The following is a 14,329-nucleotide window of genomic DNA, read 5'->3' as shown; positions in this document are numbered from 1 at the left end:
AACATACTCCACATGGCTCCGGGGGGTTAATAAAGGCCTTCTGACGCTATGCGATGCATTTGTGTAAGAAAAATATCTATATTTAAAACCTTATAAAGTAAAATAACTAGCCTTTGCCAGACTGCCTTCCGTATTCATCTTACAAAAAAGTTTTGTAAGTTGAATACGGAAGGCGTAGGATGTACAGTAGCATGAGTGTTTTGAACTGCGAGAGGCGTTATACATTCTTTGTAAATACGGAATGCGTTCTGGCGGAAGCTAGTTATTTTACTTTATAACGTGTTAAATATGAATGTTTTTCTTACAAAAATGCATCGCTTCGCTTCAGAAGGCCTTTATTAACCCCCGGAGCCGTGTGGAGTATGTTTATGATGGATGGATGCACTTTTTGGAGTTTCAAACAGGCGGTTTCCGTGCACTGCCATTATAAAGTTTAGGAGCATCAGGGTGATTATTAATATAACTCTGATTGTATTCGTCATATAAACCTAGGATGTCTTGAGGGTGAGTAAATCATAAACTAATCTTTACAAATTCCTGTTCACCCGTGGTGTCTTGCCTTAAATAATTCGTTATATAATATTAATTAAATATTATTTTCATATGTATTGTCCGGAGAAATCTCCCTCTTAAGTGTGGTTACAGTGACAGGAGAATAGCCTTGGTGTGTTAGCCAATCAGAAAACGTAGAGACGGCTCTCTGACAAAATCAACCAATGGCGTGAATTCGAGGCGGGAATACATTTTTGTCAGACCAATTGCAGACGTATTTGGGGAAACCTGTTTGGAAAGTATTTTTTCTCAATTCCATTTGGTGTCGCTAGTGGTGCAAACGCATACAGCAGATTTTTACTGTAGCGTCCGAGACGTTTCAAACTCGCATGCGATTTTATACCCATTTTAAATTATTATTTGTTGAACCACCAGGTAATTTCACTATCACATTTTAAACATAGCATAAAGGGGATTATAAAATACTCACGACACCAAAACATCATTGCATCGTCTGTATGATTAAGAACCACGCGGATTCATAACAACTGCACAGTATACGGATGAACTGGTATTACGTTAATGTTTATTGACTTAATCCGCATGGCAGAGCAAAAGTTTTGGCATGCTAATTCCATTAGTGAATTTTATTTTTTGTGAAGTTTGTGAACCTATTAAGACACCTGCTTTGCTTTCAGTGATATTGTAAAGTTGTTTAATTGCTTGGCATCAGTTTTTAGGAATGGCTGAAGACTCTTGCTCTGTGAAAGAGATGGAAACAGAGTTGAAAGATAATCCATGCTCGAGTGAAGATGCTTTTGCGTGAGTACAGCTGTTACTGAAATTACAACAAACCACTAGGCCCTTTATACATCACAAACAATTGTTGCACTGCATGTCTAATCACATCACATCCTCAAACACTTGTCCAAATGTTCAATAGGTAAGAGAAGCTCTTGTTCTTGACTTACTGTCCTTGACTTACATCCTATAATTGTGCTCTTGCTGGCACACACTGCATTCAAATTTACACATCACCTCTAATGCGTCTCTGAATTCTGTATATGAGTATACAAGTAGGCTAAATATTTGTTATTCAACTGAGAATAAGCACGATTTAATGGCAACACAAACAACAGCTGCACATTATTATACACAGCGCTGCACTTTGCAGCAGGAAACGCCTTTCGTGTTACTGTGAAAGATGGAGACAAATTGAGCCTCCCAAACAAATGATGTGCACCAGAAATCGTAAATCTAACCAAGTGTGAACTGAGTGCCACAGAGCTTGCATTCATTATTCAGAGAGTTGTACTTCATCTTCTTTATGAATAAATTATTTTACTTTGATATCTAATGCATTATATGGGCACGTTAACGCCGGGGACATCCATCCATCTCTGGCATTTGTAATTAATCTGATGAAAGACTTGGACACCTGTAAGTGTTGCTGACAGCAGCCTGTTGTGACGAGGCCTGCTGGCAGACTGTCAAACACTCCAGTGAAGGGAGAAGTTTATTTTTAAATAGATAATATGGATTCAGATCTCATGAGCACTAATGGCCTTTTTATGCCCCCCCAATCCTCTCCCCCGTCTCATCTATTCTCACCCCTCCTCCTTTTCTTATGTATGTTTGTCTTTTGTCTCATTCTTCTCATCATCCTTTCCTCTCTCTTTTTGTTTCTCCACAGAGTAAACCCAAAGAAAAAGAAATCAAAGGCCAAAGGAAAGGTGAAGTCTCAGCATGAAGGGAAGGAGAAAACGCATAGGAAGGTAGTTCTTCAATGTCACCATTAATTTTCTTTCGTCATGCCCCTGGGATTGTCTCTTCAAGTCCAGCTTAATTAAGAGGCCCTGCTAGCTTTGCTGTAAAGGAATATTTATGCAGTCATATCATTCAGAGCTTTCAGCCTGTTTCGCAGGTTACAGAGACCCAAATATAACAAGAACAGACTGCTACACAGAGCATAACCTGAAAGCATTTAGTCAGCGAGCAATCGAGTCTGTGATCTGGATGACAGATTCATAGGTTAAGAAAACCAAGATATAACAAGAATAGACTGTTATGCAGAGCAAAGCAAACAATGCAATCTTCCCTCTTCAGGGCGGTTGCACCAAACCACTCATTATCTGTGAACGATAGTAATAGTATTTTGCCATTATGCAAGTCTGTTCTCTAATGCAACCTACTTCCAGCTATGCAGATATTTTTGTAGTGGAATATGATTCTCCTTGACAGCTTTGGGCGCCGGTTTGGCCTCAAGTGATCTAGATGGCTTTCCCTGATAGCAGGTTGTAAGCCATTGATTAGACTAGGCTTCCCTGTGGTGCGTCAAACCCACAAATAGCCCTTCTTTCCCTCTGCACCTTTACATCAGCATAATGCGGCTTCTTGAGCTTCTTCATCTCTTTGATATTTCCATGTATTGCCTCTTTTTTTTTATTTATTACCTGCCACCTTAATATAGTCTTTTACTGGTACCTGCACAGTGGAATGAGATGGAATTATAAAGGAATGTCCTTGTCAAGTCAGTAAGTAGGTTGCTTGGAACTTATTTTTGATTTTTGTTATTCCATTTAGACTATGTACAGTATCTCACAGAAGTGAGTACACCCCTCACATTTTTGTAAATATTTTATTAGATCTTTTCATGTGACAACACTAAAGAAATGACACTTTGCTACAATGTAAAGTAGTGAGTGTACAGCTTGTATAACAGTGTAAATTTGCTGTCCCCTCAAAATAACTCAACACACAGACATTAATGTCTAAAACGCTGGCCACAAAAGTGAGTAGACCCCTAAGTGAAAATGTCCAAATTGGGCCCAATTAGCCATTTTTTGTGACTTATTAGTGTTATAAGGTCTCAGGTGTGAATGGGGAGCAGGTGTGTTAAATTTGGTGTTATCGCTCTCACTCATATTGGTCACTGGAAGTTCAACATGGCACCTCATGGCAAAGAACTCTCTGAGGATCTGAAAAAAAGAAAAAGACCCTGAAACTGCCAGGTGAGGTGGTCAAAGGCAAGTGTGTCTTGCCTACAGTCAAGCATGGTGGTGGGAGTGTCATGATCTGGGGCTGCATGAGTGCTGCTGGCACTGGGGACCTACAGTTCATTGAGGGAACCATGAATGCTCTCATGTACCGTGAAATACTGAAGCAGAGCATGATCCCCTCCCTTCGGAGACTGGGCCACAGGGCAGTATTCCAACATGATAACGACCCCAAACACACCTCCAAGACGACCACTGCCTTGCTAAAGAAGCTGAGGGTACCTAAACCCTATTGAGCATCTGTGGGGCATCCTCAAACGGAAGGTGGGGGAGCGCAAGGTGTACTCACTTAAGGGTGTACTCACTTTTGTGGCCAGCGGTTTAGACATTAATGGCTGTGTTGAGTTATTTTGAGGGGGCAGCAAATTTACACTGTTATACAAGCTGTACACTCACTAGTTTACATTGTAGCAAAGTGTCATTTCTTCAGTGTTGTCACATGAAAAAATATAATAAAATATTTACAAAAATGTGAGGGGTGTACTCACTTCTGTGAGATACTGTGTATGTATGTATATATATAATATATATATATATATATATATATATATATATATATATATATATATATATATATATATATATATATATAATATACACTAGGCAACAAAACAATTTTCGATATTGATAATAAGAAGGAATGTTTCTTTAGCACCAAATCAGATGATTTCTGAAGGGATCATGTTACGCTGAAAGGGTTAGTTGACCCAAAAACGAAATTTCTGTCATTATTTTATCACCCTCATGTCGTTCCAAACCTGCAAGACTTTTGTTCATCTTTGGAACACAAATTAAGATATTTTTGATGAAATCTGAGAGGTTTTTATCATCTCCAATAGAAAGCAAAGAAATTACCACATTCAAGGTCCAGAAAAGTAGTAAAGATGTTGTTAAAACAGTCAGCGTGACTACAGTGGTTCAACCTTAATGTTATGAACTCTGAACGCCAACTCATTATTGGCCGGCTCCTGCGTTAGCATCACACGCATGTGTCGTGGTGCTCACGTGAACAACGTCAGACAATACTGAGTCACACAGAAGCGCTGCACTGCGTCAACTGCGTAGGAGACTGACATGGAAGAGAAGACATTATTCAACAAAGTCGTTATTTTTGTTTTGTTTTTGAGCACAAAAAGTATTCTCGTCGCTTCATAACATTAAGGTTGAACCGCTGTAGTCACTTTGACTATTTTAACGATGTCTTTACTACTTTTCTGGACCTTTAAAGGGATAGTTCACCCAAAAATGAAAATTCTGTCATCATTTACACACACTCAGGTTGTTTCAAACCTATATAAATTTTTTTTGTTATGTTGAACACAATGGAAGATATTTTAAAGAATGTAGGAAACTGAACAGTTTTGGGGCACCATTGACTTCCATAGTATTTTTTTTACTACTATGGAAGTCAATGGTGCCCCAAAGCAGCCTGGTTACAAACTTTCTTCAAAATATCTTCCTTTGTGTTCAACAGAACAAAGACATTTTTACAGGTTTAGAACAACTTGAGGGTGAGTAAATGATGACAGAATTTTAATTTTTAATCCCTTTAATGTGGTAATTTCATTGCTTTCTATGGGAGATTAAAAAAAAAGTAACCCAAGTAACAAGTAACTGGAGTAATTATGCTGAAAATTAAGCTTTGCTGTCACAGTAATCAATTATAAAACAGTAAAAAAAAAAAAAAAAAAAAAGAGAACGTGTGTGTTTGTGTGTATTTAAATTATTAGGGTAATGAATAAATATTTATTACTTATATTTTTTGAAATCTCTAGTTGCATTAAACCCTGCTGTTTAACTGAGCATTGGTATTGATAGCTGTCCAAATGATCAAGGCAATAGTGCAACCATAATTGGGAAAGCAAAACAAAAGTTACCATCAGCTAGTTGTCATGTTCTTGTTTTGTTTTTTTAATATTTCAGATGAAAATGCCTAAAGTGGAGAGCATGGACTTTGAAGACAGAAGGTACACTGAGACCACTGTGTCACATGTGAGGGTATTTTTAGTAGCTAGTTCTGCACATGTAGTATCACAGATTCAGACTTTTGATTTAGAAAAATGGCATCAGCAGCCAGCAGCTGCACTTGGAAATGAGTTTTAATCCATTTACGATTCAAATATGCAATCATACTTTTTTCTTTCCTTTAGAGTTGATGAAAATTAATTCTGATGATTTGAAAGTGCGCAGTTCTGGACAATATCCATTCCGATTTTCTCGCTACATTGGCTGTCTTTCAGGAAATTAATTTATTTATTGGAAAGAAAGCTGTGGCGTGTCAGAAAAGTAATAAGTGAAAAGCATTCAGATCAGACTGGGGGTGGGGGGGGGGGGTGCATAGATTAAGCCTGAGGCATAAGTCTGAGAAAGCAAACGTTTAACATGAAGTTATATTTCATATACAGGTATAATTTAATATGTAAGATTTTCACATAAAAAAGACCATCTCAAATCTCTCGTTGACTGTTTCTGTCTCACGATAAGAACAGTATGTCTCTAATCAGGGACTTTGACAATCAGACTCCTTGTAAATCAAGTCCTGCTGGTGATTGCAGGTGGGAGGTTGATTTACACGACAGAGGTCAGACTTAAAAACTGCTGAAGTTGTCCGAGTGTTCTTTTACACTTAATCTCTCCCAGAAAGTTCTCCCCTGAATTGAACCATTTGTTATGGTAATTGTAATTAATTGATTTGGTCTGCTCACCTCCCACCACATCTGAATCATGCTTTATGGAAATTGAAGCTTGCATCTCTCTGCAATTATCCTTGGACATAATTACTGTAATTATATAATTATCATCAGTGGCCATTAAGGATTATTGTGTAATCACCATAATTTAGTCATTGTCATTGGTCAATGCATATTTGTCCTTTTAGTTTTTTTTTTTTTTTTTTTTAAGACTGAAGTTCTCACAACCTTTAAGCGTGTTTTTGGCTGTTTGTCTCGTTTAGGTCTAAGGTGAATGTGAAGGAAGAGCCAGACAAAGATCCAGACTTTGTAACAGAAGGGAAAGGGAAAAAGAGGAAAAGAAAAGTGGATAAAACGGATGGTCGCTCTTCTACCTCTGAAGCACCTTTGTAAGTCTTTCTTTTTTTTTTTATGGGTGTAGCAATGAATGAATAAGCCAATAACAGATCCTTTTTCCTCTTCATATATTTCTTATTTATAGCTGAAGTGGGGTAAGCTGTGCCACTTTTTACTTAAAATGATAGCTCACCTAAAAATTCCAAACCTGTATGACTTCCTTTCACAAAAGGAGATGTTTAGCAGAATGTCAAAGCTGCTTGTTGTCCATACCATGACAGTGGAGGGTACCAAGGACAGCCGTGGTTGCCATTTACTTTCATTATATGGAAAAGAGCAGCTTGGACATTTAATCATTTATGGTTGATCTTTAATCTATGGCTAATCTAGCCAAATAATTAACATGGTTTTGTACATTGGAGGTTCACCAGTATACATGACGTACATTTTATACCTGAATTTATGTGCTTTTACATAATTGAATGTAAAATGAAATTAAAATTTGCATTTAAAATAGCAAAGACCCTCCAATTTAAACATTGTCTAGCTTATTAAATTATTTAGTTTATTGAATGACAATTTGACTACTATTACACAAATACTATGCAGCTAGACAAATTTTGGCATGTGTACATTTATTGTAATGTGTGTCTTGTCAGAGGAGGATGGAATTTCTGTTGATTTGATTGTCATAGTTATCTTTGACTTGCTCCCTTTAAAAGGACAATATTTTAGAAAAGCTGTTTAAAAAACATGCTGAAACTTTTTAGCATAAAAAAGTTAATTTGCATCAATCACATACACCTGTATATGATGGACCCTTTCTAAATATATACTACTTTTCACAATTGTTGTTATTATTATTATTATTATTATTATTATTATTTTAATCTTTTTGAAAGTCTTTCGAAAGTCACATGATCCTTATTCAGAAATTACATTTTACAAAACACTTTACATGTATTAACTGCTTACTGTATGTCCCTGAAAGGCCGAAGAAGAAGAAGAAAGTTGCAGAAGAGGGACAGGGAAACTCTCCAACAGCAAAGAAGAAAAAAATTAAGGAAAAAAAAGAAAAGGTGGGCTTTACCCAGAGTGCATCAGTGGTATATTGATTATAGTGAGAAGAACTTGGTGACAGAGTGCTGGAATGCTAGTAATTTGGGTATTTGAAAGCCAAAAATCTTTAAAGTGGACACATGCTGAGATAAGCTACGTAAAGGCACAGTCAGAAAGTTCTGAGATACTATATATCAGTGAATTTTGCATTTAATATAAATTGATTTTATATTAATGCCTCCACCACGTTATTTTTTTCTGTAAAGCATTAATTTGAAAAAAAAAAAATAGTCTTGGTTAGAAACTTCAGTTCACATGATGAAAAGGCATGTTAGCACTTTCTCACAAATGATTTCATTCATCTTTTGCTATTCATCTAAACTGCCATCTGCAGGTCAACATCAGCTTGTCCTTTGCAGTCACCCTACAATTTGATGGATTTAAAAGACCATGTCACAAAGGCAATTCCTTGTGCTGAAAAGCCGTCATTTTGTTCAACAACTAACTGTTGCTCTCCTCCGGTGATAGTAATTTTAGTGCTGTGGAGAGCAGTTTTGGAGAACATTTCTCTCTTGCAGAGCTCAAAATCTTATTCTCAGGAGAAACCGTTTACAGTTTTGTTCTTGGCTTACTGTGAAAAGATGTCCATGTCCACACTGCCACTCAGAAGTTCATTCTGGTCAGGTGTTGTCTATTTTCCCACCGCAGACTTGACTTCTGTAGCGCTTCAATTTCTCCAAGTATTTTGATCTTTGAAAAAGTAAATATTTTTTGTCTCCTGTGGATCCACCAACATTTCAACTAGGAAAGCTTTTTATCTGAATAGCCAAAATGCCATTTGTCACTATTGTATTCCTTCATTATAACAAAAAAGACATGTCTAGAGATACCCTAAAAGTTTTACAACAAAATCTCTCTAAACACCAAGAACTCGTGACCAAATTGTCAACAGCAATGCCCAATTAATCATGTTTTTGCGTACATCCTGTTTTTACAGTTTCACAGTTCTTACCTGTTGAGAGTGTTAACCCTCCAGTCAGTTTTTATGTAATGTTGTGCTAACACTGTAAGTGATTTTTTTCAATTAAATTGTTGTAGAAACTTTTCAGGGCTCAGCTCAAACATTTAGAGATATCTTGAACGTTGTGAATTCTGCAAATGTAAATATGTCACAAAGGACAAGTTATCTAGCTAGCTTTTTATATATATATATATATATATATATATATATATATATATATATATATATATATATATATATATATATATAACCTAGCTAGATAACTTGTCCTTTGTGACATATTTACAATTAAGAATTAAGTCTCATTCCTCCACAGGTGGCTTTGAGTCCAGCAGTGCTTGTTTAAACTGGTGACATTTTTAGAATGAAAATTTGCTACTCCTGCAAAATGCACACTGTTCACAAGTTTGCAGTGATGACCCCTTTTTACCTTTCAAAGGTGAAAAAAGAGGAAGGAGGGTGTTCTGTCTCCACTAAGAAGAAGAAAACCAAGGAGGAGATTGTGGCAGCCAGGGCTCTCAAGATAAAGCAGAAAGAGGAGGAAGAGAAACAAAGATGGAGATGGTAGGCTCTCTGCATGCAACTTTGTGTCTGTATGGACACCTTTTAGCCCAGAAGTTTTGTTGGTCTCGACTCTCTGCTTTTCTTGACTTACTGACTCTTTCACAGGTGGGAAGAAGAGAAGTATGAGGATGGAATTAAATGGAAGTTTCTAGAACACAAAGGGCCATATTTCCCCCCTGAGTATCAACCCCTACCAGATGATGTGAAGTTTTACTATAATGGTATGTGTTCAGACGTTATGAAGATCTTGTTGCATCTGTCTTACTGATGCATCGCATGGAATCATTTCACAGCAAAACGTATTCAAAAAAGAGAGATTTTGGTCAGAGAGGGGGCCAGTTCACTGGTCAGTGCTGTTCCCATTAATTTTCCTGGTCTGGGCACACAGCCCAGCTCAAGGTTGACCTGTTCCTCCGTTGGTGTCAGGCCTACTTCAGAGAGCACAGGAAGAGTCTTTAATCTCTTTGCTAAACTTTAAGGTCAGCTTCCTCTATTAATATCCACTCTGCCATTTATGGTAGAGAGGCGTTTCTTAAACTATAAGTGCATTTCGGAAGGCCCAGACCATTAATCTTGGTACAATAACCCTGAGGGGGAAGTATTTGGATTTTGTACCTGAGACTCCCTGAACGGTAAGCTATAAATGCAGTTTTGATTATATTTGTCCTAGGCTATGATTCTCCGTGATGCATTTAAAGTCCTATATTGTGAGGCTGGTGAGTCCTGTGGGAACGTGTCTGAAGACTCATCTTAACGTAGTTTTAAAAAAAATTTCAATGCTCACTCGTTCTGTTGGAGATCTGTAGAAACAATATCTTGTTTATCTCTTTGTTTTTGTTGTCACCAGTTATCTTGTGAAAAAAGAAGTTAATAATAAGTATGGTAATCAACTTTATTTGCAGATAACTACAAACTCTTAGTCATTAGTGATGTTGATTACTTAGGGATAGTTAGGGTTAGGGATTTAAAGAATCCTTTAAACCTAAGAATTAATTCTCTGGGGTCTGAGGGGGTTTTTGGGCCCTGGAGATGTTTTGACATGATGTTTTGACATTTGAGCTTATTTCAGTTACTTAGAACAGATTGTACCTCTCTTTGGTTTCATACAGATTACATAAGCAGAGAATATTTGTTGTCGATTTGAATTTGTTCATTTATAAGTAGACATTTCAAGCATTCTATAGACATGTTTTCGCACAGTATTTGCTGAGTTTTGTTTCATTTTTGTGACAGAAAGAAATTCACTGAGACAGCAGAAAGCACACCCTGTTTTTTTTTATTTTACAAAAGCACAGTGTTTTGATGTTGTGAGTGTACACACAAAGAAATAGACCTCAGTTTCGAATGATGTTTTACTATTATCTGTATGACCAATAATGGAAGTTATTTTCGCTGTTATCAGGGAAAAATGTGCCAGAATGCGCCAGCATGTTCGTCGACCCCAGAGGCTTAACCTTTTAAACGTGTAACTTGAGGAGATAATGTACTGTTGTTTTAATAAATTATCGGAATAATGATTTTTTTTTTTTTTGGCCATATAGACAAAGTTTTTGTTATTTAGACAAGCATTTAGAGTGTGCATCCAATGGACTGTATTATCCCACGAGGCCATGGAAGAGGAATCACTATATTTGCTATTAATTTAATGAAAATTTACGTCAGTAGTTATTTTAATGTTATGGCAGAATTCTGATAAATGGCCAAAATTTATGGAGTGTACCAAAAAAAAAATTTAAATGATACACTTTTAAAAGCGAATTTAGGAATCACTATGTTATTATTAAAGGTATGAAATAAATATTTATTTTGAGATTACATTTATCAGCATTATTATATCTTTTCTTCCATATTTTGACGTACATTTAAATGTAACGGATTATCAAAATGTAGGGCGAGTACTTGGTTCTATCCATCAGTTGTTGATTGGATTTCGAAAAGTGGGTGTTGCTTTACAAAATGAAGGCAGATGAATGCGTGTTTGCGGGGACGGAGTTTAAACAGACTAAATGATTGGAGAAGTCCTGCATATGTTACCAGAGAGAAGTCTTGTCTTTTTCCCTCAAAAAATCCAGTTATGACATTTTGATTAAATTTTTTTTTTTTTTTTTTTTTAAATGAAACAAAAGATATGCATAGATTGTTTCAAAATAAAATCAATAACATGCATTTAAAAAGTTGAATGGGTGAATTTTTATTTCATGCCATAAAGATTTACTTTGAACACTAGATGATGGCCAATCATATGCATATTTAATAATATATTACGTTTTTGATTAACAATATGAAACGTATGTTGTTCTTTAAATGCAGTACATTCTTTAACCCAAACAACTAGTTGGTTATTAGCTGGCTGCTTTTTTCACACTGATGTCCTTGTAGTAAGTGAATATGTTCTGTTTTGTTGTAGGAAAAGCAGTGAAACTCAGTCTGCCAGCTGAGGAAGTGGCACTTTTCTTTGCTCAAATGTTGGATCACGAATACACAACAAAAGAGGTCTTCCGCAATAACTTCTTCAGGGACTGGAGGAAGGTAAACTGTTCCTGCACTTCTAAGCCTAGCTCAATCTATAACCAGTAGCTTTTACAGTTAGGAGGGATGGGTGTCAGGTTATGAGTACGGAACAGTTATGAAGCTTACAGCATCCCAGAAGGCCTCAGGGCGTATCATGCAGAATTAATTTCGTGCTGCTTAGTGCTCAATGCTCTTGAAAATACGATTTGTGTAAAGGCATTGATATGCTAATCCAGACAACTCGCTTCCCGCATATGAACAAATCCAATTTAACTGTTTTATTATAACACGGAAGCCCCTGCTCGCTTCACTGAGCACAGTCTCCGCCCCGTCCCCGACTGTCAATCACGAGAATGAACGAGAGAGGAATTCAAGTGATGAGACACCAGCTCTATTATTATAGTGCTTTCAAAAAGTGTTGTATGAGTGTTTTTGTCTCAACCTGTTTGTTGCTCGCTGTTTTCTTCTGAGTGATCTGCAGCGTAGCGTATACAGCAACGCAAGCTGTTGTTTAAAAATGTTCATTTAGATGTTTCATGAGCCTTTGACCCATTTAGTACTTATTAATGGAGACTAAACCTCTGAATATTATTGAGGGTTCAGTGGATAATGAATTCCTTGTGTTTTAGTATATGGCCACCCATGGTTGTGCCCGCGTTCATTGACTGCGGTGCAGACAGCAATTAGAAAAACAAGGTCAATGAAAAGTTTGCTGGGAGGGAGGAGGCGTGTTTATGTACTTCTTAGCATTTGGCAATTACTGCACATTAGAGACCTGCCAGAACTGGGCGCCACAGGATGTAATCAGAGAGCAGCCTAACTCATATCTAGCTACAAAACTGTGTTCTGGATAAGTGCAATTACAGGTATAGGAGAATTCATTTTGATTGTCTTATAGTGATGGCTCCAAGCAGCAATTCTAGCCTATATATATATACAGGTGCTGGTCATATAATTAGAATATCGTGAAAAAGTTCATTTTTTTATTGTAAATTATTTTAAAAAATGAAACTTTCATATATTCTAGATTCCCTACATGTAAAGTAAAACATTTCAAAAGTTTTTTTTTTTAAATTTGTTGATTAGAGCGTACAGCTAATGAAAATCCAAAATCCAGTATCTCAAAATATTAGAATATTTACATTTGAGTTTCATTAAATGACCATCCCTACAGTATAAATTCCGGGTATCTTTTGTTCTTTGAAACCACACTAATGGGGAAGACTGCTGACTTCGCAATGGTCCAGGAGACAATCATTGACACCCTCCACAAAGAGAGTAAGTCACAGAAGGTCATTACTGAATGGGGTGGCTGTTTACAGAGTGTATATCAAAGCATATTAAATGCAAAGTTGACTGGAAGGAAGAAATTGGGTAGGCAAAGGTGCACAAGCAACAGGGATGACCGCAAGCTTGAGAATACTGTCAAGTAAAGCCAATTCAAACACTTGGGAGAGCTTCACAATGAGTAGAATGAAGCCGGAGTCAGCGCATCAAGAGTCACCACACTCAGACATCTTCAGGAAAAGGACTACCAAGCCACTTCTGAACCAGAGACAACGTCAGAAGCATCTTACCTGGGCTAAGGAGAAAAAGAACTGGACAGTGAACAGTGGTCGAAAGTCCTCTTTTCAAATAAAAGTAAATTTTGCATTTCATGTTGAAATCATGGTCCCAGAGTCTGAAGGAAGACTGGAGAGGCACAGAATCCAAGCTGCTTGAAGTCTAGTGTGAAGTTTCTGAAGTCAATAATGATTTGGGGGGGCCGTGACGTCTGCTGGTGTTGGTCCATTGTGTTTTATCAAGTGCAAAGTCAATGCAGCCATCTTCCAGGAGATTTTGGAGCACTTTATGCTTCCATCTGCTGACAAGCTTTATGGAGATGCTGATTTCCTTTTCCAGCAGGACTTTAGCACCTGCCCACAGTGCAAAAACCACTTCCAAGTGGTTTGCTGACCATGATATTACTGTGCTTTATTGGCCAGCCAACATGCCTGACCTGAATCTATGGGATATTTTCAAGAGAAAGATGAGAAACAGTCGATCCAACAATATACAGATGATCTGAAGGCTCAATAGTGCCTCAGCAGTGCCACAGGCTGATCACTTCCATGCCACACTTCACTGATGCAGTAATTTGTGCTAGGAGCAAGTCATTTGCTGTAATATGTCCTGCCGATCAAGTATTGAGTGCATAAAAGAACATACTTTAAAGAACTTGAACTTTTCTGTTTTGCAAATCCATTTTTTGATTGATCTTAGGAAATATTCTAATATTTTGAAATACTGGATTTTGGACTTTCATGAGCTGTACGCTCTAATCATCAAATTTAAAAAAAAAAAAACGTTTGAAATGTTTTACTTTACATGTAGGGAATCTAGAATATATGAAAGTTTCATTTTTAAAAATAATTTATAATAAAAAAATGAACTTTTTGATGATATTCTAATTATATGACCAGCACCTGTGTGTGTATATATATATATATATATATATATATATATATATATATATATATATATATATATATATATATATATATATATATATATATATATATATATATATATATATATATATATATATATATGTATATATA

At 36.6% G+C, this 14,329-nt stretch overlaps 1 protein-coding gene across 2 annotated transcripts in view; it reads left to right on the top strand.

Moving 5' to 3' along the window:
* The first annotated feature begins 765 nt into the window (after nt 1-765).
* zgc:173742 (DNA topoisomerase I, mitochondrial) overlaps nt 766-14,329 on the top strand; it is a 35,645-nt gene continuing 22,081 nt past the window's right edge. The window contains exons 1-9 of one of the 2 annotated variants that reach the window (XM_051869538.1): nt 766-927; nt 1,226-1,314; nt 2,186-2,267; nt 5,472-5,515; nt 6,502-6,627; nt 7,566-7,653; nt 9,094-9,218; nt 9,324-9,439; nt 11,626-11,747. In XM_051869538.1, the coding sequence (XP_051725498.1) occupies nt 1,235-1,314; nt 2,186-2,267; nt 5,472-5,515; nt 6,502-6,627; nt 7,566-7,653; nt 9,094-9,218; nt 9,324-9,439; nt 11,626-11,747 (783 nt within the window). In that variant the 5' untranslated portion in view covers nt 766-927; nt 1,226-1,234. Of the gene's footprint in view, nt 1,064-1,225; nt 1,315-2,185; nt 2,268-5,471; nt 5,516-6,501; nt 6,628-7,565; nt 7,654-9,093; nt 9,219-9,323; nt 9,440-11,625; nt 11,748-14,329 lie in introns of both variants that reach the window. The other variant, XM_051869539.1, reaches the window with a different exon arrangement.

The sequence above is a fragment of the Ctenopharyngodon idella genome, chromosome 18, assembly GCF_019924925.1.
Source record: "Ctenopharyngodon idella isolate HZGC_01 chromosome 18, HZGC01, whole genome shotgun sequence".
Taxonomy (NCBI): Eukaryota; Metazoa; Chordata; class Actinopteri; order Cypriniformes; family Xenocyprididae; genus Ctenopharyngodon; species Ctenopharyngodon idella.
The sequence above is the reverse complement of the archived record's forward strand: the minus strand, read 5'-3'. Positions and strand labels throughout refer to the sequence as shown.